This window comes from Bos grunniens, chromosome 6 (assembly GCF_055505025.1).
Source record: "Bos grunniens cultivar Pamir isolate PY7600 chromosome 6, Bosgru_T2T1.0, whole genome shotgun sequence".
Classification (NCBI taxonomy): domain Eukaryota; kingdom Metazoa; phylum Chordata; class Mammalia; order Artiodactyla; family Bovidae; genus Bos; species Bos grunniens.
The window spans coordinates 24,357,484-24,382,846 of NC_141170.1; the positions used below are offsets into that span (position 1 = coordinate 24,357,484).

Here is a 25,363-nt window from a genome sequence, read left to right on the forward strand (position 1 = left end):
AGCCTGTATATTGTCACCCTGCTTATTTAAAGTCTGTACAGAGTATATCATGTGAAATGCAAAGAAGAATGCAAGAAACAAGCTGGAATCAATATTGCTGGGAAAAATATCAATAACCTCAGATATGCAGATGATACCAAACTAATGGCATCATGGGAACAGTAACTAAAGAGCCTCTTGACGAAGGTGAAAGAGGAGAGTGAAAAAGCTGGCCTAAAATGCAACACTCAAAAAACTAGGTGGAAAAGACACACAAAATGTTCCTGAAGAGTTCTTATTAAACTTCTGGTGTTTGCTAAGTTTTCATTCACTGAATGAATTAAAAACTCTATAATTACATAAATATATTAAAGCTGAAAGAGAAATTGAAGATCACCTAAGACAGGACTTATCAGATAACTGATCAGATGATTCTTTGTTGTGGGGACTGTCTCGTGCATTGAAGGATGTTGAGCAGCTTCTCTGATCTTGTCCCATGAGGTACCAGCAACATCCCTCTCCCACCAGTTGTGGCAATCAGCATGTCTGGAGATGCTGCCAAATAGCCACTGGGGAGCAAAATCATCCTTGATTTAGAGCCAATGATCCAAGGCAACCCTCCTTATTCAATGGTGAAGATAACTGAGGTCCATAAAGGTCAAATAACATGTCCAAGGCCATTCAGACAGTTAAAGGCAAAACCACGTCTATTCCGGGCTATTGACTGGATGTACTGGGCACTTTCTGTTACACTTGGCCTGAAATCAAAGATCTGGGGGCATCATCATGTGGGAGCAGCCCTGATCCAGCAGTGACTAGCTCATTACTGCCTGTTATGTTAGGGAAACCGTACCTTTCCACATAGTGCTTGATATTCCTTAGCAATCAGCTGCCGCTGTGCATTCGTCCTCTCAGTCAGAATGCTGATCAGTGTTTTCTCATCGGTCCCTAAATGAGACGAAAATAATTGTATTCACCATCAACCCAAATATGCTTAATATATCTGTCATGAACAAAAGAAAGATGATTAACTGTCTGAAACAGATGCAGAGAGGAAGGCATTTTAATTTCTAATTTCCAGGTCTTATCAGGTTGGCATCTTTATTTCTTTGATTCTCTGGCTTTGAGGAAAGAAAATTAACTTTATTTGGATAGTTTTAGGGGAAGAAAGCCATCATGGCTCAAATATTCCTATCCATACATCAGACAGAGGAAGAAGCCCAAGGATCACGCTGCTTTTGAAGTAGGTTTTTTTCATCCTTGTGAGGTTCAGTTACTGTCATTTCACCTTCTGTCTTTCTCTTATCTCCATATTTGGTATACAAAGTCATTTTTTTTCTCTAGAAAAAAGGAACTGATGCTAATTGAGAACCTACCACACACTAGGCACCTTTTATTTATTGTCATAGTTAATACTGCCCAGGGAAGTAGGTATGATTACACTGTTCTAAAGATAAAGATGTAAACATTTAGAAAACTCACCTCATTTGCCAAAGTCGTGCAGCTTTTAAGTGGCACAGCAAGAATTTGAACCTTAATCCAAATCTTTTAACCCAAAACATGTATTTCTATGTTCACTGGTCCATACCTTTTTCAGGCATTTCAGACCCATATACTTAACTACCCGTTTTACGTACAAGTAAAGGGCCGACGTTCAAGCTGGATTTAGAAAAGGCAGAGGAACCAGAGATCAAATTGCCAACATCTGCTGGACCACTGAAAAAGCGAGAGTTCCAGAAAAACATCTACTTCTGCTTTATTGACTATGCTAAAGCCTTTGACTATGTGGATCACAACAAACTGTGGAAAATTCTGAAAGAGATGGGAATACCAGACCACCTGATCTGCCTCCTGAGAAATCTGTACGCAGGTCAAGAAGCAACAGCTACAACTGGACATGGAACAAGAGACTGGTTCCAAATAGTAAAAGGAGTACATCAAGTATTGTCGCCCTGCTTATTTAACTTATATGCAGAGTACATCAGGAGAAGGCAATGGCAACCCACTCCAGTACTCTTGCCTGGAAAATCCCATGGGCGGAGGAGCCTGGTAGGCTGCAGTCTGTGCGGTCTCGAAGTGTCGGACATGACTGAGCGACTTCACTTTCACTTTTCACTTTCATGCACTGGAGAAGGAAATAGCAACCCACTCCAGTGTTCTTGCCTGGGGAATCCCAGGGACGGGGGGAGCCTGGTGGGCTGCTGTCTATGGGGTCGCACAGAGTCAGACATGACTGAAGCGACTTAGCAGCAGCAGCAGAGTACATCAAGAGAAATGCTGGATTGGATGAAGCACAAGCTGGAATCAACATTGCTGGCAGAAATATCAATAACTTCAGATATGCAGATGACACCACACTTATGGCAGAAAGTGAAGAACTAAAGAGCCTCTTGATGAAAGTGAAAGAGGAGAGTGAAAAAGTTGGTTTAAAACTCAACATTCAGAAAACTAAGATCATTGCATCTGGTCCCATCACTTCAAGGCAAATAGAGGGGGAAACAGTGGAAACAGTGACAGATTTTATTTTGGGGGGCTTCAAAATCACTGCAGATGGTGACTACAGTCATGAAAGTAAAAAACGCTTGCTCCTCGGAAGAAAAGTTATGACCAACCTAGAGAGCATATTAAAAAGCAGAGACATTGCTTTGCCAACAAAGGTCTGTTTAGTCAAAGCTTTGGTTTTTCCAGTAGTCATGTATGGATGTGGGTTCAGTTCAGTTCAGTCACTCAGTCGTGTCCGAATCTTTTCGACCCCATGAATCGCAGCACACCAGGCCTCCCTGTCCATCACCAACTCCCGGAGTTCACTCAAACTCATGTCCATCGAGTCGGTGATGCCATCCAGCCATCTCAACCTCTGTCATCGCCTTTTCCTCCTGCCCCTAATCCCTCCCAGCATCAGAGTCTTTTCCAATGAGTCAACTCTTCGAATGAGGTGGCCAAAGTACTGGAGTTTCAGCTTCAGCATCATGTGAGAGTTGGACTATAAAGAAAGCTGACCCAAGAATTGATGCTTTTGAACTGTGGTGTTGGAGAAGACTCTTGAGAGTCCCTTGGACTGCAAGGAGATCCAACCAGTCCATCCTAAAGGGAATCAGTCCTGAATATTCTTTGGAAGGACTGATGTTGAAGCTGAAACTCCAATACTTTGGCCCCATGATGCGAAGAACTAACTCACTGGAAATGACTGATGCTGGGAAAGATTGAAGGCAGGAGGAGAAGGGGACAACAGAGGATGAGATGGTTGGATGGCATCACTGACTCGATGGACATGAGTTTGAATAGGCTCTGGGAGTTGGTGATGGACAGGGCAGCCTGGCATGTTGAAGTCCATAGAGTCGCAGAGTCAGACACAACTGAGCGAATGAACTGAACTGAAAGGGTTGATGCGTGCCTGGCATGAAAATGACCTCTACGTCACCATTTTCTTAGTAATTAAGTATTAAGATATTGTTGGAAGTTGTGTCTACTCCTTTGTGGTAGAGGACTACCCCTGGGTTGGGGGCTGTGAGTTGGCTAGAATGGTATAAAAGATCAGCAGGAACTCAAGGCTCATCTTCTCCATGCTGCATGATCCATACACGCCTTGGTCTCATTTGTCCATGGCAGTGGTGCACACTCTACACGAATGATGGGGCAAAAGAAACTGTATTTGACTAGCTGCTGGGCCTCCCAGTGGAAGATGCTGCCCCAGTGGATCTCTGGTCTTGTATTCTCTGTATAGTTAAGGAAACAAAGTTAGATTAAATTATCATTGTGCTCTGTGAATCTTATTATCAACTCAGACCTGTCATGGCATCTGGACCGGTGTATGACTGAACACCTCTAACTACAAGTGTCTCAAACTCAGCTGCTCCAGGGTGCATTCATTCTATTTGGATTCTATTTGCATTAATTCCACTGGATTTAATTCTATTTTATTCATTCTATTCTATTTCCTCTCTAACTTGTCTTTCATTCTATGTTCCCTGTCAATGATACCACAACAGATACAGTCTATTGTGAAGAAAGCTGAGTGCTGAAGAATGGATGCTTTTGAACTGTGGTGTTGGAGAAGATGCTTGAGAGTCCCTTGGACTGCAAGGAGATCCAACCAGTCCATTCTGAAGGAGATCAGCCCTGGGTGTTCTTTGGAAGGAATGATGCTAAAGCTGAAACTCCAATACTTTGGCCACCTCATGCGAAGAGTTGACTTGTTGGAAAAGACTCCGATGCTGGGAGGGATTGGGGGCAGGAGGAAAAGGGGATGACAGGATGAGATGGTTGGATGGCATCACCGACTCAATGGACATGAGTTTGAGTGAACTCTGGGAGTTGGTGATGGACAGGGAGGCCTGGTGTGCTGCAATTCATGGGGTTGCAAAGAGTCGGACACGACTGAGCAACTGAACTGAACTGAACTGAACTGAATAGATACAGTCATCCAAGCAAAGATGCTCAAGTCATCCTATACTCCTTTCTTTTCCCTACTCTTTATGTTGTAGCAATCAACTGAATCTCTTGAATTTGTCCTCTTTTCTGCTACTGTGCATTCATCATATTTTACCTGGAAACTTCAATAGCCTCCTAACTTGATCCCATTATAATTCATACTGTAGAGTTCTGCTTAATTAAATTTTTAAAACACATCAGATCATATCAATTCCTTGATAGAAATCTTAAAGATTCTCTGTAATCTTCAGGATGAAGCTTAAGCTCCTTAGCTTGTGTACCAGTTTATTTGGACCTAGCTTGGGCTTCCCTTGTAGCTTAGTTGGTAAAGAATCTGCCTACGACGCAGGAGCCTGGGTTTGATTTCTGAGTCAGGAAGATCCCCTGGAGAAGGAAATGGCAATCCACTCGAGTATTCTTGCTGGAGAATCCCATGGACTGTAGCCTGCCAGGCTCCTCTGTCCATGGGGTCGCAAGAGTCGGACATGACTTAGTGACTAAAACCACCACCACCAGCTCTTGCCTCATGTCTCTTGTCTAATTTCCCACCCCCTTCTCTGCAACTCTATACCTTATGCCCCTAAATTCCAGAGAGAACTAACCACCCACAATCACATGTAGGTTGTACATCAGGCAATCTCTCCTCTCTTATTTCTGCAAATGCTCAAGACCAGAAATTAAACCAAGATGCCTAATGGTTCAGAGGCTGGATCTCACATGTCCCTAAGGCAAATGCCACCTCGACACTTGGTTTTACAAATGAAAACCTCCTCAGAGTGGGTCTGCAAACCTATGAAGAAACATAATGTAAAGGAAGAAAGACAACAGAGAGAATTTAAAGACCATTAATTCATTCAGTTTGACAATAGCCTCATGGAAAAGTCTATTCAACACTGTGTGGAAATAGGGAAACTAAGAGGTAGATAAAGAAATAACTTTCATTTAAAAATAGAAAGAAAAAAAAAACCTAAACAGGCAGAAATACAATAATATTAAACTGATATAAAACCTTAATAGTATAATTCATGAAACTTGACAAACTGACCCTAAAATTTATAGGAGAGGGCAAGGAGCCAAGAAGAAAAACTCCTGCTTTACTAGACACCAGTGTCACCATAAAATAATAATAGTAGTTATGACAATGTTGTATAAAGATGGGGAGAGGCAAATAGACCAATGGAATATAACAGAGAGCAGAAAAATAGCAAAGTTTATGAGACAGTGGTGGCATTACAAATCAGTGTGGAAAGGATGAACTCTTCAATCGGTTGCACTGGGACAATTGCACAGCCACATAAAATCAAATTAGATTTAAATGCCATTCACAAACATTTATTCCAGGAAGATTAAAGATCTCAATGTGAAAAATAAGATTGTAAAATCTGGGGGAGAAAATACAGCAGGGTATCTTTATGTGCTCAGCACAGAAAAGACCCTAAGTATAAGTTATTACAAAAAATATTGGTAAAGTTAATTTCACTAAAATTTAAAACTTCTATTCAATTAAAGTTACTGTAGGCAATGTGAAAAGGAAATCACATTCTGAGAAAAGATGTTTTCATAGCTTGTAATTTAAAAAAATGTTTCATACCCATAATTTATTTTAAAAAATAAATTAAAAAATTCTTTCTTGCCAAGCCAAAGAACACAACCCAACTGAAAAATGGATAAAAGGTATGGAGGAGTAATTCATGGGAAAGGAAGCCAATAAACAAGAAAAAATGCTTAACTGCATCAGTAATGAGGGATAAGAGAGAGGAAGGAAATAGAATGCGGTACATTTTTAGACCCACTCTATTGGATGATCATGGCAAGTATGGACGAGAATACTGAGCAAGAGGAAGTCTTATACATTGCTGGTGCCGTGTGTGTGCTCAGTCGCTCAGTTGTGTCTGACTCTTTGTGATCCCATGGACTGCAGCCCACCAGGATACTCTGTCCACGGGATTTTCCAGGCAAGAATATTGGAGTGGGTTGCCATTTCCTTCTGCAGGGGATCTTCCTGACCGAGGGATGGAACCTGTGTCTCTTGCATTGGCTGGCGGATTTTTTACTGTTGTGCCACCTGGGAAACCATATTGCTGGTAGGAATGCTAATTTGTAAATTCATTTGAGAGAGCGGTTTGGCAAAATTTCTAGTAAATTTATATTCTAGAGAGATGCTAGCAAACATTCACAAAAGACATAAGCACAACTATTTCAGTGCAGTACTTTTATACTGTAATAGAAAAGAATTGTAGGCAATTTAAAAGTTCCATCACTATTTCCATCTTACGACATAGTAATTCAATAGACTACTCTGCAGTTAAAATTAATGAACTAGAGCTAAACATATCAACATGGATAAATCTCAAAAACATAATGTTAAGGGATAAAAAATAAGTTGCAGAAGAATACCTGCTGTAGGATTTCAATTTATACTGTTTGAGCCCATGCAAAACAATATGTACGTACATACGGAGTACAGAATTAAAAGTTTCATGGAAATATATTTCTGATTTAGAATGGTGTTTATCTCTAGAGAATGGGGTGGGAATGAGATCCAGACAGAATCAGAAGGCACCGTGTCTGTAATGACTCCGGTGGTAATGACGATGACTGTTGATAGCAGTGATGGTCATGGCGGTGTTTGGAAGTGAGTGTTAGTTGCTCAGTCAGTGTCCCGCATCGGGAGGCGGGTTCTTTACCACTAGCGCCACCCCGGAAGCCATGGTAGTGTTTAGTAGGAAATAAACATGGCAAATATTAAGACTGGATAAAACTGGGTTCCTGGGCTTCCCCACTGGTCCAGTGGTTTAAGAATCCGCCTTGCAATGCCAGGGTCACTGGTTCAATCCTTGGTTTGGGAAGATCCCACATGCCGTAGGGAAACATGCCCCACAACTACTAAAGCCCGTGTGCCCTACAGCCTGTGCTCCACAAGAGAAGCCACTGTAATGAGAAGCCCTCCCGCTGCAACCAGAGTGGCCCCGGCTCGCCACCACGAGAGAAAGCCAGTGCATGGCAGCGAAGGTCCAGCACAGCCGTAGATAAAAACAAATAAATAAGAACGTAAATACCTCTTCAAGGCCATGCCTATCCCCACTGACAGTCTCCTGGTGTTGTGAAAGCACAGTACGCTGGAAGAAACCTGGTATTTCAATCACGGGTTTGAATCCCAGCTCTGCCACTCATGTATGACCCTAGGAAAATGACTCAATACCTCTGAGCTGCAGTTCCCCCATCTGTAAACTAAAGAAAATAAAAGTCTCCACCTCATACGATTGTCGTGGGAAAACACACACACATACACACACACACACACATATGTAGACTGGGTACCCTATACTTTTGCTCTTCACAAGTTTTTAAAGTGCCTTACAATTTCTCTAATTAAGTAAAAAAGGCGACTTGGGCAACCTGAACCCACGCACTTTTAGCTTAAATTCCTGATCTGCTTCAACAGTAAGAAAGAAATGGTAAAGCATTACTCACCAATTCCTCTGATGGCCTTACGAATCGCTTCAGCATCCACCGATGGGTTAAAGCCAGCATAATCTCTTATTGTCCCTCGCTTTCCAACCTAGAAAGAAATAACCGACAGTCCCACCAGTTCACAGTGACATCTTTACTTATAGTACATATGCATATTCCCATATGCCTACTGGAAACTCATAACAAAGCCATAATTTGCACACCTTCTTATCACTTCAGGGGTGGTTCAAGACTCTCCTGGCTTGGATACGCAGGCAACATGACAACTACCCCATATAAAAGGCCTCTCCTTTTCTGGGTCACAAATTGAAAATATAAAACATTTGTTCCCTAGAGCAATGAATTATGTCAATTGTGGTAACTCTGAAGAATATTTGCTTAAAAGCTGCATCTTCATGAAAGCGATGAGAAAGCAGGAATTTCCTGCATCCTCTGTTTTCATGGGATTATTCAAAGCTCTTCACTGCATCTCACGAAGTAATTGTGGCTCACAGGCCTCAAGACGTTTTAATTAATGTTGACCATCCTCCCTGGGGAACCCTACCCAAAGGATCCATAAATGAAAACCCTATTAGGACTGTCTGTTCTTAAGCTTTGTTTAATGGAAATACAATTGTGGCGAATAAATTATCTTCTGAAGGCTCCACCGACACAGGTCTTCAGGAACAGCATGGAAATGAAAACATGCCATAATACTAATTTTAAGCACATAATTTAAATTTTTTTCAGTAAGCTGGGAAAGACTATTCTATAGAAGGAAAAAAATTTCTTAAAATTGCTTAAGAGAAATTGAGAAAAATCCAAGTAAACATGTACTTCTATGGCATTTCTTAAATCTCTGAATAAAAATCTGTCTATAATAATACTGCTTTCTTTCTAAACTGATCTTCCCATCCTATTACTGAATAATACTGCCTCTGTTGTCTTGTGTTACGATGTTTCATTCAGGATCTCCTGAAGTGTTTAGTATTTTCATCAACGGACATTATCTTGTCATGTGAAAGTGAATGGAAAATTGATGTACTGACAGTAAAAAATGATAATCTGCTGATTCAGTAGATTTGACTGAGTAATTTGTTTCAATACAATCCAACATCATTTTACCTTAAGGTGTCCAAAATAGAGTTTTGATACTAAAAAAGTAAGTACAGGATTTCCCTGGTGGTATAGAGGATAAGAATCTGCCAGCCAACGCAGGGGACACAGATTGGATCCTGATTCGGAAAGATTCCACGTGGTATGGAGCAACTAAGCCCACCAGCCACAACCTCCGATCTTGCATTCTAGAGCCTATGAGCCAGAACTACTGAAGCCTGTGGGCCTAGGGCCTGTGCTCCAAAGGGAAGCCACTGCACTGAGCAGCCTGAGCGCTGCAACTAGAGAAAGCCCACACAGCAGTGAAGACCCAGGGCAGTCAAATAAATGAATAAATAAAAATTTTTGGAAAGTGATTATACCAAGTTAGAAACTAGTCATGAATGTACTCGATCTAAACCACCTCTAAGGAATCAGTCACTTCAACATAATCTTTGGAGAATTCTCTTTCTTCAAGACTTAATAAGCATTTTACGGATTAACACACAGCCAATCGACTTCATTTCAGTTCTAGTCCTTTGTGAACTTCTGTGTTTATCTTATCTGTCCACCTTTCCTGTGTGGCATTTTAGAAGAACCATCACAATATTGGAGCTTTTGAGTGCTTTGTGACCGGCACTATGCCAGGCATTTTTAAAATCCATTAACTATATAACCTGTATAATGGTCCCAATGAATAAGAATGACCCATGTCACATATGAGAGACCAAGAATTAAGAAAATTGGCGATAATGAGAACCTACTGTGTAGCTCAGGGAACTCTACTCAGTGTTCTGCGGTGATCTATTTATAAATGGGAAGGAAATCCAGAAAAGAGGTCATATATGAATATGTATGGGGCTTCCCTGGCGGCTCAGAAAGTCCGCCTGCAATGCAGGAGACATGGGTTCCATCTTTAGGTCGGGAAGATCCCCTGGAGAAGGGAATGCCAGCCCACTCCAGTATTCTTGTCTGGAGAATTCCATGGACAGAGAAGCCTGGCTGGCTACAGTCCGTGAAGTCGCAAAATGTCGGACACGGCTGAGCAACTAACACTTTCACTTTCACTTTTCATGTTTATGTATGGCTGTTTCACTTTGCTGTACAGGAGAAAGGAACACAACATTGTAAAGCAATATACTCCAAAAATATTAATTTAAAAATAAATTTAAAAAGAAACAGCCAAATTGTCGGGGGGAGAGGGGAGAAGATTGGAGAACTTGCTCAAGTCCACATAGCTGGTTAAGCAACAGAATCTGAATCTGAAATCTGTCTTGACCATTGCAGCCCTTTCCTTGTCTGTCTTAAAATGCAGTCTCTGCACCGCCTGGGCTGATTCTGCTGTGAAATAAAATTCACATTTTATGGCAAGACAAGTAAAATTTACACATAAAAATTTCTCTGCCCTTTGGCCTCCTCTCTCCCCAACACTGTGCACCATGTAAATTCATTATGCACAGAACAGACCTTGCCCATCGGCAGGAATACCTGCTCAGCCATAAAGAGCAACATTCTCCCAATACCAACATGACAGCTTCTTAGAGATAACATTCTTCTCCTTGATCTTGGAAGAGGTCATGGTGACGCAACACTGTACCTACCGATGTGGACTGTGTGAACGGTCAATAATACGTCATTTAAGGAACAGCTAGCTCTCTGTCTCAAAAAAGTTAACACACCTGTGCTTTGACTTCTCGTGGGCAGAACAGTCCTTGAAGCTTTCTGAGAGCCTCTTCCCAGGTCATAATCCTCAATCTGGCTTGAATAAAATTTTCCACTTCTTTCAGAGATTGACTGATTAATTTTTCGTTGATTAAAATGCGTATGACCAGGCCCTACTCTAGACATATGAAATAATGGTCTTTAGAAATGAGGTGTTAGACACTTCATGTTTTAGAAGCTTGAGAGTCCCTTGGACAACAAGGAGATTAAACCAGTCAATTCTAAAGGAAATCAATCCTGAATATTCATTGCAGGGATTGATGCTGAAGCTGAAGCTCCAATACTTTGGCTACCTGATTTGAAGAACTGACTCATTGGAAAAGACCCTGATGCTGGGAAAGACTGAGGGCAGGAGGAGAAGGGGATGACAGAGGATGAGATGGTTGGATGGCATCACTGACTCAATGGACATGAGTTTGAGCAAACTCCGGGAGATGGTGAAGGACAGGGAAGCCTGGTGTGCTTCAGTTCACAGGGTCCGAAAGAGTCGGATACAACTAAGCGACTGAACAGCAACTGGTGTTTCTGTGTCAGGGAGATACTCACATGGTTGCTTTTGAATAAAAAGACTAAATTCAGTCAGACTCTAATTGTCCATGAATTATGAAAACTCAGGGTTTTCATTCTAGCTGTGACCTTTTCACTGCCCTCTGCTACCAACACATGAAAATATGCTGAAATTCCAATGCACAAACTAAGAAGGATGAAATTCCCAACCCATTATGCAACTTGCTACTCTTATAAGAATTTAACGGGAAAAAGCTAATTTAATTAAAAGGAAAAACTACACACACACACACACATCAGCATGACAAATGGGCATTCTGAAATGGAATCTTAGTGAAATCTTTCAGACTGCTTCAGACATTTAAATGAGCAGTATATTCACCTGACAGAGCTTCTTGCCCCAAACACTCAGAAATAAAAACACGACTTATGGAAAAATATCTTACAGTAAAAGAACTTAATGGACTCTTAAATTAATGTATGTCAGGCAGGGAACAAAGTGCTTCACAGACATCTTCTTTAAGTTTTCTGATGACCTTAATGAGGGGAGGGGGAAGGCTGTATCATTTCCATTTAAAAACAGAAGAAGAAACTGGATCTCAGAGAGATTATTTGCTTGACATAACTCTGCTCTCTGCTACTAAGGACAGACCCGGAATTGGAACCCACTTCCTGGTGACTAAATCGCCCTGAGGTCTCCACCACGTTGTAAGGCCTCAGGACACTCCATATTAATGGTTCTCAAAGTGCAGTTCCTGGATCAGCAGCATCAGCCTTGCCTGGGAACTTGGTAGAAATGCAAATTCTCAGGCCCCACCCCCGTCTTACTGAATCAACAACTCTGGTGTGAAGATTCAGGGTCCATGTTTTCACAAGCCCTCTAGAGGATTTAATGCTCTAACTTGTTTGAGAATCACTGCCCTATTTCGTTCTTAGTTGCCCAGAAAACCAAAACAAAATTGAGCAAACAATTCATAGATTCTTTTACAGGCGTGGAAGAAGAATTTGATGATGAGCTCACTGTTTCAGGAATGTTGGCATTTTTACAACCAAACAGAACTGCTTGCATTGCCTGCTCCACGGCAGGCTTAATTCTTTGACATTTAAATTATTAATCAATACTTAGCTTATTTCCATGAACGCTACTACCCTAACAAAGTGTCAGTGCTAGTGCAGGACATCACATGAATGCACGGCAAAGTCTTTTTATTTTTAATCAAGATTGATCAGATTTTCATCCACATCCCTTTAAAGCATTTTTTCCCCCCTCCAACTTGACCGTCAGATGCCCCCAAAGGGAACGTGATCCTGAAACCAGTTGGAAAATAAATTTACAGCAAGGAATGTCTAAATAAAGGGAGGAAATAACAGCTCTTAACATTAATAACAATTGCTGCTACTCACGATTTACTAAGCACGTTTTCTGCATTAGCTCATTCAGGCCTCACAGTAAACTGATAAGGCAGATAGAGTATCAGTAAATCCCATCTGTAGATGAAGATGAAGCTGTTGCCCAAGTTCACAAAACTGGCAAGTGGTCAGTCTTTGCTCCTAATGCTAGATGCATCTACTTCATGCCTACTTAATTTTCCATGATGCTCTAAAACTCTCCTTCACATGTCGGTTGTAGCACGTGACATCTTGAAGCCACTGGCATGGCCAAGCCAGTCCTGGGGAGCTGTCTGCTACTACGCTTGAGAGACGCCAGACTGTCCTTAACTCAGAAAAGTCAACGTATCTATTTCTTCATGAAAAGGCACTGTGTTTGCAAGAAGTCAAAGTTTTATACTCAGAAGAATGGGTGAAAGAGAAAATCACAGGGTGCCAATCCTCTTGACAGGGAACATATTTAAAGCCAAATGCTCCAGAGCAAGAATAACAGCTGCTGCAGGTACATTTTGAAAGTGAGGCAAAGCCAGAGCACCCATCACTTCATAAAGCCCTGGAAAGGCCATGTCCCAGAGTTAAGCTTTCAAATCAAAGCCTCTTATAAGCCTCTAGGACTTGGGAACTCTCAAAGAGCCAGGGAGAAATGGTCATTCTCTGCCCAATGTTGAAAGAGTCTGCTGGGTCATGAGGGTTTAGAATAAAAACTACAATGAAGTAGACTAAAAAATAAATAAAAGCAATAAAAACTTTTAAAATATAAAACCTCTCATTCTATTTTCCAGGGAAAAGTGGTTTTCCAAAACAAAGAAACTTAACAGTTAAAGGCCCTGGAGTGGACTTGTGACTGCTGGTCCAGTGGTAAATACCCTGGTAGTCCAGTGGTAAAGAATCCACATGCCAATGCAGGAGACATGGGTTTGATCCCCGGTCCGGGAAGATCCCACATACCTTGGAGCAACTAAGCCTGTGCGCCACAACTATTAAGCCTGTGCTCTGGAGCCCGGGAGTTGAAACTATGGAAGCCCGCTTGCCCTAGAGCCAATGCTCCACAAGAGAAAGCACCGCAATGAGAAGCCCGCACCCTGCACTGGAGAGCAGCCCCCGCTCGATGCTACTGGAGAAAAGTTGTCGGATCCGTATTTGAGTGCCAAAATATTGATGCTTTTGAATTGTGGTGCTGGAGAAGACTTGAGAGTCCCTTGGACTGCAAGGAGATCAAACCAGTCAATCCTAAAGGATATCAGTGCTGAATATTCACTGGAAGGACTGATGCTGAAGCTGAAGCTCCAATACTCTGGCCACCTGATGTGAAGAGCCGACTCATTGGAAAAGACCCTGATGCTGGGAAAAAATGAGGGTGTGAGGAGAGGAGGGTGACAGAGGATGAGATGGTTGGATGGCATCACTGACTCAATGGACATGAGTTTGAGCAAGCTCCGGGAGACGGTGAAGGACAGGGAAACCTGGCATGCTGCAGTCTATGGGGGTCACAGAGTTGGACATGAGTTAGTGACTGAACAACAACATTTGTTTATTTGGCTGAGCTGGCTGTTAGTTGTGGCACGTGAGATATTCAATCTTCACTGCGGCACGTGGCATGTTTTGGAGGCCTGCAGACTCTTAGTTGAGACATGAGGGATCTAGATCCTCGACCAGGGATAGAACCAGGGCCCCCTGCGTTGGGAGCATGGAGTCCCAGCCACTGGACCACCAGGGAAGTCCCAAGGCTTCCGTTACGGCTTTGTCTGCAGTACATCCAAGATGTTCAAGGGATGAGTTTGCATTCCTTCCTGTGATCACTCAAATGAGAAAATACCCATACATGCCAGCTTTTCTTGTTCTGATTTCATCAGGGGAGTCCCAGAGACAGAGCACTGGAATGTGATAACAAAGGAAGGTGTTGAACTGGACAAGAAAGATGAATGTGATTCAGAAATTTGGGAAGATGGGGACAAACAAGTGATTTGTGTTAGTTGCTCAGTCGTGTCTGAATCTTCGTGACCCCGTGGATTGCAGCATGCCAGGCTCCCGTCCTCCATCATCTCCTGGACCTTGTTCAAACCCAAGTCCATTGAGTCAGTGATGCTATTTAACCATCTCATCCTCTGTCGCCCCCTTCTGTCTTCAATCTTTCCCAGCATCAGGGGCTTTCTAACGAGTCGGGGCTTTCTAACGAGTCGGCTCTTTGAATCTGGTGGCCAAAGTATTGGAGCTTCAGCTTCAGCATCAGTCCTTCTAATGAATATTCAGGATTGATTTCCTTTAGGATTGACTTGCTTGATCTCTCTGCAGTCCAAGGGACTCTCAGGAGTCTTCTCCAACACCACAGTTCAAAAGCATCAATTCTTTGGAGTTCAGCCTTCTGTATGGTCCAACTCTCACATCCATACATGACTACTAGAAAAACTATAGTTTTGACTATATGGACCTTCGTTGGCAAAGTAACATCTCTGCTTTTTAATATGCTGTCTAGGTTTGTCATAGTGTTTCTTCCAAGGAGCAAGCGTCTTTTAATTTCGTGGCTGCATTCACCATCTGCAGTGATTTTGGAGCCCCACAAAATAAAGTCTGTCACTGTTTCCATGGTTTCCCCATCTATCTGTTAGTAGACAGAAGCAAAACAGTGACATCCCAAGGGGTAGACTTTCTCCGAGGTCTACCCTAGAAAATTGGCTGCCTGATAAAGTTGCTTCCTTCAAATATCGATACCCCAGAAATCAAAGTGATCATCATATCCTGGGAGATTTGGAAGATGTCAGGACTATGTAAGTGACCTCTTTAGGCACCAGGTCTTTCATGCCTGGTGCACCTGGGATGTTTCCAGTGATTCTACTGTATCTTCCTTCCTGTCTCTCCATGCACTCAGCATTTCTCTGTCAAAGGCAGCAGACCCAGCTGTCTGGATTGAGCTTGAACCATTGCAGCCCTGAAAAGACTGCATCAACACAAACTTCTTTCTCAGCATCACTTTCATTACTTGTTTGTGACAGCTTATACATAAGTTGTAATCATCTTCTTTTGAGTCTTCTATCCCCAGTGTCTGAGGATTAACGTTTTAGACCACAATCAAAATCAGGAGATTAACTTAGCTAAGACATCACAATCAAATTCTCTTCTTGGTCAAGGACCACAAAGAGTTGAAGACTCTTCTGGTCAAACCCTCAGCTCTGTGCATATCCAACCATCTTTCGGGGGAGATGCCTCCACCTAAGGGACTGTCACTGTAACTGTGAAAGATATAGGGAACTTGACTCACTGCAGTGAGAAATCTGGCATCATCTACATCTTTTAAGTAAGTCCTTGGCTGCAGAATGGTGACTGCCTTGGCAGAATTGGAGGAGGACAGTGGTGACACCCACTCACCTCCCACTCCACTTCTATGGCAATGGGAATCCATGGGACTAAGATCAGAGACATTTACAGCTCATAACATTTTGGGAAGAAGATTTCTTACACTGATGGCCAAGGTCATTAATATCCACATGATATGATGTTAAAATGCATTATTTTATGAGTTTTGTACACGTATGTTTGGAAAGTGACATTGGCAACAACAAGTTGCAACAGATTTTTTAGTTTCCTAATGCAAAGCAAATCTTTGTTGTTGTTTAGTTGCCCAGTTGTGTCCAATTTGCAACCCCATGGATTGGGATTTTCCAAGCAATACTGGAGTGGGTTGCCATTTCCTTCTCCAGAGCATCTTCCTGACCCAAGGGACCAAACTTTCATCCCCTGCTGCTTCTACTGCATTGCAGGCAAATTCTTCACCATGGAGCCACTGGGGAAAATGCAAACATAGGCAACGGCAACGCCAACGGTTCCTGTGGGGACTACTGGGAGTCTTCGTGGCCCATGAGGGCCCCTGAATTAACAAAAAAGAGAACTTCTATGCTCCCCCAAATCTTGTCACTTCATGGGAGTTTTCTTATTGCTCTTCCACCTCAGAATTTTACATCTGCTATTCCCTCTGCCTGGATGCTCTTCCCCCAGATATCCTCCCAGTTCACTCTCTGGCTCCATGTTGACTTCTGCTCACATAACTGAGCAGAAAATAATGTACCCCATCACTCTCATGCTCTACCTCAGCTCTTCTCCAGAGTAGTTAAAACTGACTTTATATACTACACATTTATAAAAAAGCTGAGCACCGAAGAATTGATGCTTTTGAACTGTGGTGTTGGAGAAGACTCTTGAGAGTCCCTTGGACTGCAAGGAGATCCAACCAGTCCATTCTGAAGGAGATTAGCCCTGGGATTTCTTTGGAAGGAATGATGCTAAGGCTGAAACTCCAATACTTTGGCCACCTCATGCAAAGAGTTGACTCATTGGAAAAGACTCTGATGCTGGGAGGGATTGGGGGCAGGAGGAGAAGGGGACGACAGAGGATGAGATGGCTGGATGGCATCACTGACTCGATGGACATGAGTCTGAGTGAACTCCGGGAGCTGGTGAAGGACAGGGAGGCCTGGCGTGCTGCGATTCATGGGGTCGAAAAGAGTTGGACACGACTGAGCGACTGAACTGAACTGAATTGATTTTTTATTTACTAGCTGTCTTCCCTGATAAAATCAGAGGCAGACTTCTCTTATGGTCCAGTGGTAAAGAATTCATCTGCTAATGCAAGAGACACAAGTTTGATCCTTGGTCTGGGAAGATCCCACATACCACGGAGCAACTAAGCCTGTGTGCCACAACTGCTGAGCCCAGGCCCCCTACAGTCCGTGCTTCACCACAGGAGAAGCCTCCACAATGAGAAGCCCATGCAGTGCAACCAGAGAGTAGCCCCGACTCGCCACAACTAGAGAAAGCCCGTGCTTAGCAATGAAGATCCAGCCCAGCCAAAAATAAATAAATAAATAAGACACAGGGGACATAAAAGGCTTAAAAGTGTTTGCTGGTTAATAAAACAAAAAATCATTTAAAAGAAAGTTAAAGACATGTAAGCTCCATGGCTTTTTTATTTCTCTTTCCCTGCTGGATCTGCAGAGGTTAAAAGAGTATCTGGCACATAGTAGATGCTTAGTAAGTATCTGTGGCATGAATAAATGAAAGTGAAAGTGTTAGTCGCTCAGTAGTGTCACACTCTTTGCGATCCCACGGACTTGTAGCCCACCAGGCTCTTCTGTCCAGGGAATTCTCCAGGCAAGAATACTGGAGTGCGTTGTCATGCCCTTTCAGTACAAAATGCTTTCTACCAGAGTTTTCAGAGCTCTATGCCATATCTCAAAAATCTGACAAATGCACTCTTCACCTTTTGTAAATCCTGTTCACATGGGGCTGTCACTACTCTTATTTAAACATGACTCCAGGATCTAGGTGAGGCATTTAATCAAACACAAATAGTTGAAAATGATGGGAGCAAAGATCTGAGAATGGAGGAAGGGGTAGACGTGAGAATTTTCTGCCCTTTTGACTTATTTTCTTCATTCATGTGAGATGTCTGTTATTAATCATATCACTTAATACTTATGCTTTCTAACTGCTTTGTATCTGCCAAGAAAGACATTCAAGAGAATCACATCTCCCCTTTTCCCCTTCATGTTCCTTGCTCTCAATATAAAACCTGCTCATTGCCTCTTCACTTCTGATTTAAAGGCTTCTTCAATGGCTACACGTTAGACTGGCAAATTACACTTTTTACTATGATAAAATATAAAAGAGGCACCCTCCCTCCTTGGTGGTTGAGCTTGGGTCAGGGAGTGGCAAAGAATAGCCCTTTAATGTTCATTCCATTCATTCCCAAGAAGCCTCTCCCTCCTCACTCAGATAATACAGTATTTCTTTGCAGGCTTTGTCCTAAAACAAAGCTCTAAATGTTGTGATTTGAAATCCATGTCTAACCTGTTTTTCATTAACTACCTGCAGAAGACCATCTGCGTAACTTGTCTGAGTGTCAATATTTACCTAAAGAAGTTTCGGGAAACATGGTTTGATACATACACCAGACAGAAAGTCCCAGTCATGTTGAAAGTACCTAGTCAGGCAGGATGGCTGTACTGCCTGAGATGCGAAAAGCCCGTTTCCATAAAAACAGTTAGCAAGCTAGATCATCCAGCCCTGAGATGAAGTAAACAATAGGGACACCAGAGAAGAAATTCAGCACATACGCGTGTATGTAGCACAGGTGATCCTTGCACCAGGTTTCAGTTTGCACGGTCAGGAAGAGCAAACACACAGGCAAGAAAGGTCTAGTGGGAAGTCCCCACGAAAGCAAGAAATATGAAAGTGGATGGGGCTTTTATGAATCCTTTGTGTGTGATGTGTGCTCAGTCATGTCTGACTCTTTGGGACCACACAGACTATAGCCTGCCAGGCTCCTCTGTCCATAGGATTTTCCTGGCAAGAATACAGGAGTGGATTGCCATTTCCTCCTCCAGGGGATCTTCCTGACCCAGGGATCGAACTCATGTCTCCTGTGTCCTCTGCATGGCAGGCAGATTCTTTACCATGGAGCCACTGGGGAAGCCCACAAATCCTTTGCACCCAGGACCAAAAATGTCCAAATGCCCAGGGCTAATGTTATCCATGGGGTGGAATTTAAAGCACTGCCTTCCCCAAATTCCCTCCGCACTAGCACACTGTACCTTTCCTGGGAGCTCTACCATTACTGTCCTTCCTAATAGTCAAGGCTATGGTTTTTCCAGTGGTCATGTATGGATGTGAGAGTTGGTCATGTATGGATGTGAGAGTTAGACTGTGAAGAAAGCTGAGCGCCAAAGAATTGATGCTTTTGAACTGTGGTGTTGGAGAAGACTCTTGAGAGTCCCTTGGACTGCAAGGAGATCCAACCAGTCCATCCTAAAGGAGATCAGTCTTGGGTGTCCACTGGAAGGACTGATGCTGAAGCTGAAACTCCAATACTTTTGCCACCTGATGCGAAGAGTTGACTCATTGGAAAAGACCCTGATGCTGGGAGGGATTGGGGGCAGGAGGAGAAGGGGACGACAGAGGATGAGATGGCTGTATGGCATCACCGACTCGATGGACGTGAGTTTGAGTGAACTCCGGGACTTGGTGATGGACAGGGAGGCCTGGCCTGCCGCGATTCATGGGGTCTCAAAGAGTCAGACAGGACTGAACTGAACTGAACTGAGTTACATACCGGGAACATTGTTATCTTCCTGTGTCAAACTGCAACAATCTTGTTCCCAGGAAAGACAGGAAGGGTGGGGTGGGAAGGGAAGCTGTGCTCTCTCACTCACTAGGGACACTGGATGGGTTAGCTTTTCCTACCAGCAAGTTTGCACTTTAGATAAACCTTCCCCAACCTTTCCACCATCAAGCATCCTTTTTTGAATTTCTTCTCCATGGACGCCATGTTTTGAGTGACTCTGCCTGCCAATCTGGGGCTATTATAAAACATTAACTCACTTCCTCCAGTCTTATCTGTGATTAAAGATAGGACTTCCAATCAGAGCTTCTGATCAGCTTAAGATAACCAGTGCCATTTCCATAAAAATGGCAGGAATATGTTTACAGGAATATGATGTTTTAGACACTTTACTCATCCTTGATGTGTATATATATATATGGTTTGGTAAAGATATAACTGATGTTTGTCCTGAATTCCAGCCACAGAGCTTCAAAAACCATTGAGGGACTTCTCTGGTAGTCCAGGTTGGGAATCTGCCCTGCCAGTGCAGGGAACCTGGGTTTGATTCCAGGTCCAGGAAGATTCCACATGCTGAGGGGCAACCAAACTCCTGTGCTACAACTATGGAAACCTGTGTGCCCTAGGGCCTGTGCTCTGCAACAAGAGAAGCCACCAGTGAGAAGCCTGCAGTGCACCGCAACACAGAGTAGCCCATGCTTGCCACAACTAGAGAAAGGCGCCTGCAGCAACGAAGGCCCAGCACAGCCAAAAAATAAATTAATTAATAAATAATTAAAAATCCATTGGGATTTCCTGAGTGACGGGAGTGACTTTGTTGTGCTACTGAGGTGACTCAAGGCAGGCCCCAAGATACTGAAACATCAGCCTGGTCATGTGATTAGAAGGCTGCCACTTTGGGAGGGGAAGGGGACTGGAGACCAAGTTCAGTTGTGGCCACTGATTTAATCAATCCTGGCTATGCAATGAAACTCCAGTGAAAGCTCTGGATGTCAGGGCTCAGAGGTGCTTCCCGGCTGGAGAACCCCCAGATGTGCAGGGAAGATGAGGCACCCAGACTCCATGGGGAGAGGTGAGGAAGCTGTGAATCCAGGCCCCTCCCAGACTTTGCTCTATGTGTAGGTCTTACAGAAAACTGCAGTCCGAAATACACTTTCAGTGAATTGTGTGAGGTGTTCTAGAGAATTACTGAACAGGGTCATGGACACTCTTTAATGTGTAGCCCCTGGGTCAGAACAGCAAGTGGCTCAGAGACTTGAAGCTCCTGTCTGAAGTCAGAACAGAGCTCTGAAACCTGTGGCATGTGTGCTTAGCCATGTCTGACTCTTTGTGATCTCATGGACTGTAGCCCACCAGGCTCCTCTGTCCATGGGATTCTCCTGGCAAGAATACTGGAGTGAGTTGCCATGCCCTCCTCCAGGGGGGTCTTCCCAACCCAGGGATCGAACCTGCATCTCTTCTGGCTCCTGCATAGTGGGTTCTTTACCACTAGCACCACCTGGCTTATCCAAAGGGTAGTTAAACAATGAAAGCAGCGAGTACCTAGTTCAATGGACTCTACTGTAGACTGTCCAGCCATGACCCCAGTTCTCCTTTTCATGACTAAGTGGTTAAAACGCAAACTCTTGAATATGACTTTGAGCAGATTACTTTGTCTCTTGCTATGTCTGTTTCCTCATCTGTAAAAAGAGTACAATGCTGCTGCTAAGTCGCTTCAGTCGTGTCCAACTCTGTGCGACCCCACAGACGGCAGCCCACCAGGCTCCCCCGTCCCTGGGATTCTCCAGGCAAGAACACTGGAGTGGGTTGCCATTTCCTTCTCCAATGCATGAAAGTGAAAAGTGAAAGTGAAGTCGCTCAGTTGTGCCCAACTCTTAGCAACCCCATGGACTGCAGCCCACCAGTCTCCTCCGCCCATGGGATTTTCCAGGCAAGAGTACTGCAGTGGGGTGCCATTGCCTTCTCCGAAAGAGTACAATAACAGTACCTATATCCTCTAAGCTTTGAAACCATTAGACCAGTTCATGTGAAGCCTGAACCTGGCATGCAGTGAGTACTCAGTAGATGTTGTAATCATTATCATTTTGGTATAGTAATTTTTTCTAAGAACATATTCCTTGATAACTGATATCCCTGCAGCTGTTCTAGTAAAGAAGATTCTGCCTGTTTCCTGGACCTGATTTATTACAAATTGATAGCATCCTCCTGCCCATCGGAATGATTCTGAGCCATCTGAAACCAATGGATTTTCCCCAAACAGATGCTCTCTGACCACACCTATTTTAGTATTTTCTTCTGTCCATGGAGAATCCCATGGACAGAAGAGCCTGGCAGGCTACAGTCCATAGGGCCTCAGAGAGTCGGGTATGACTGAAGTGACTTCGCACACATGCACACACCCTTTGGATGAGATTCTTCATATTTAACGGAAGTTATATTTTATAAAATTTCTTCTATACCTTGGTTTCAGAGCTGCGCTATGTTCCTCTTCCTCATTTTGCAAACTAGAGTTTGGAATGGGGAAGGGAGAGTGTATAGCAAGTTCAGATGTAACAAGAGTTCATGATGATTATAGTGATTATGAGCTAAAAAAAAAATTCTTTCAGTAGCATAATATGTAGAAAAATTTTAGTAGCGTAATAAAAATACCAATTTGAGAGTTCAAACAAAGTGACCTGCATTCATCAATGTTCTGTAAAAGAAAGTTAGAAACTGACCAAGGAAAAAAGAGCTCAGCGTATTCTCAGGAGAAACCCAGCCCTGTAGAGGTGTATACAGGAAAAATACTGCCATGGCATCTTAATAAGAATGCTCCAAGACATTCTAATTCATGTTCTGCCTGAGTACTTGCTATCGATGTAAAGGCAACATATGAGAAGAGATCTTGAAAAGAGTACAAACCGATAGGAAACCAGGTCCTCTAATCTGGGGTGAAGTAGCAAAAGTCAAGCCTGAACAGAGGTAATAAGTTTCCCTTGTTAACTGAATGTAGAGCATCCTTATGAAACCTTCCATAAGCCAAAATGGTGTAAAGCCAAGAGTCTACCCAGCTTTTTGAAAGTTCACTTTAAACCACTTCTGTTTTAAGGAAGATCTACATTAAATATGCAGCCATGAAATTAAAAGGTGTTTTTCTCCTTGGAAAGAAAGCTATGACAAACCTACACAGCATATTAAAAAGAGAGACATCATTTTGCTGACAAAAGTCTGTACAAAGCTATGGTTTATCCAGTAGTTATGTACAGATGTGAGAGCTGGACCATAAAGAAGGCTGAGCACCAAAGAATTGGTGCTTTCCAATTGTGGCGCTGGAGAAGACTCTTGAGAGTGCCTTGGCCTGTAAGGAGATCAAACCAGTCAGTCCTAAAGGAAAGCAACCCTGAATATTCATTGGAATGACTGACGCTGAAGCTGAAGCTCCAATACTTTGCACCCAATGTGAAGAGCTGACTCATTGGGAAAGGCCTTGATGCTGGGAACGATTGAAGGCAAAAGGAGAAGGATGAGATAGTTGGATAGCATCACTGACTCAATGGACATGAATCTGAGCAAACTCTGGGAGACAGTGGAGAACAGAGGAGCCTGGATACTGCAGCCCATGGGTTCACAAAGAGTTGGACATGGCTTAGTGACTGAACAAGAAACAACACATTAACATAGTTAATTTTTGCACAAAAGCAAAAATCCTCTTCAGATTTCTTTCAGTAGCAAAAATAGGTACAATCGTACCACACATCTTTATTGCAATTCATTGTGCTTCACAGATAGTGTGTTTTTACAAATTAAAGGTTTGTGACAACCCTGCATCAAACAAGTACATTGCACCACTTTTTCCAGCCTCATTTGCTCACTGAATGTCTCTGCATCACATTTTGGTAACTTCAGCAATACTTTAAACTTTTTCGTTATTGCTATATTTGTTATGGTGATCTGTGCTCAGTGATCACTGGTGTTATTATTGCAAAAAAATTATGACTCTCTGAAGGCTTCAATGATGATTAGCATTTTTTTTAAGCAATAAAGCATTTTCAAATTCCTTCTTTAGACAATGCTATTGTACACAATAGACTACAATATAGTACAAGTTTTTTTTTTCTGGTTATATTCTCCATGTTGTACAGTATATCCTTACAGCTTATTTTATACCTAATAGCTTGTGAAGTGAAGTGAAAGTCGCTCAGTCGTGTCCAATTCTTTGTGACCCCATGGACTATACAGTCCATGGAATTCTCCAGACCAGAATACTGGAGTGGGTGGCCTTTCCCTTCTTCAGGCCTAAGAGCTTATTTTATACCTAATAGCTTGCACCTCTTACTCCCCGACCCTTATAGTGTCTCCACCCCCATCACTGGTAAGCACTAGTTTGTTCTCTATACCTACGAGTCTGCTTCTCTTTTCTTTTTTTTATATTCGCTAGTTTGTTTTTTAGATTCCACATATTAACATTACGTCTTTCTCTGTGTGACTTATTTCACTCAGCATAAGGCCCTCCAACATGCCATCCATGTTGCTGCAAATGGCACAATTTCATTCTTTTTTTATGGCTGAGTAGTAGTTCCTTGTCTATCTACCTATTTACACCACATCTTCCTTATCCATTCATCTGTTGATGGCTTAGATTGTTTCTGTATTTTGGCAATTATAAATAATGCTTCTATGAGCACTGGGATACATGCATATTTTCAAATTAGTGTTTTTGTTTTCTTCAGATATATACTCAGGAGTAGAACTGCTGGGTCATATGGTAGTTCTATTTTTCGTTTTTTGAGACACCTACCTGCTGTTTTCCACTTTGGCTGCATCAATTTACATTCCTACCAACAGTGTACACAGGTTCCCTTTTGTCCACATCCTCACCAATATTTGCTATATGTATTCTATTTAATGACAACCATTCTGATAGGTATGAGATGGTATCTCATTGTGGTTTTAATTTGCATTTCTCTCATGACTAATGATGTTGAGCAACTTTTCATGTGTCTCCTGGCTATCTGCATGTCTTCTTTAAAAAGAGGTCTATTTGGCTCATGACAGAGGAGCCTGGCGAGCTATAGTCCTTGGTGTCGCAAAGAGCCGGTCATGACAGAGCATACACATGCACACACACATACTCATTTTTTAATTGGGCTGTTTGCTTTATTGATGTTGAGTTATATCTGTTGATGTATTTTGAAAATTAACTCATTGGTCATCTCATTAGCCAATATTTTCTCCCATTTCAATAGGTTGCCTTTTCATGTCATTGATGGTTTCCGCTGCTGTGCAAAAACCTAAATCTAGTTAGGTTTCACTTGTTTATTTCTGTTTTTATTTCCTTTGCTTTAGGAGACAGATCCAAAAAATATTGCTACAGATTTATATCACAGAGTATTCTATCAATGTTTTCTACTAGGAGCTCTCATGGTTTCCAAAATCTAAAATGTACTGGGAAACCAGAAAATTCACGTGACTTGCTTTCTTATGATGTTCGCTTTATTGCTTTATTGCGGTTCCAGGTTGGTCTGGAACCAACCTGCAATATGGCCGATATGTGCCTGTCCTAGCGTAGGTCTTTCATAAAAGCCAAGTGATGTAACGTAAACTTTCGAAAAGTGGGGTTACCTTATTCAAGAATTCTAAACAAAGGAAATAGCAAAGCAACATCTGAAACAATGGGAAGGTTGCAACACTCCTAGA

General features: G+C 42.6%; 1 protein-coding gene across 5 annotated transcripts in view; it reads right to left on the reverse strand.

The window, feature by feature from the left end:
- Nucleotides 1-25,363, reverse strand: part of ANXA3 (annexin A3) — a 71,168-nt gene that overhangs the window by 35,938 nt on the left and 9,867 nt on the right. For all 5 annotated transcript variants that reach the window (XR_015165260.1, XM_086405183.1, XM_086405182.1 and 2 more), the window contains 2 exons: nt 7,885-7,972; nt 833-927 (listed from right to left, as the gene is read on the reverse strand). Coding sequence is in view for 3 of the 5 variants with exons in the window: in XM_086405182.1 (XP_086261308.1) it covers nt 833-927; nt 7,885-7,972 (183 nt within the window). In the remaining 2 variants the exon portion in view is untranslated. The remainder of the gene's footprint in view (nt 1-832; nt 928-7,884; nt 7,973-25,363) is intronic.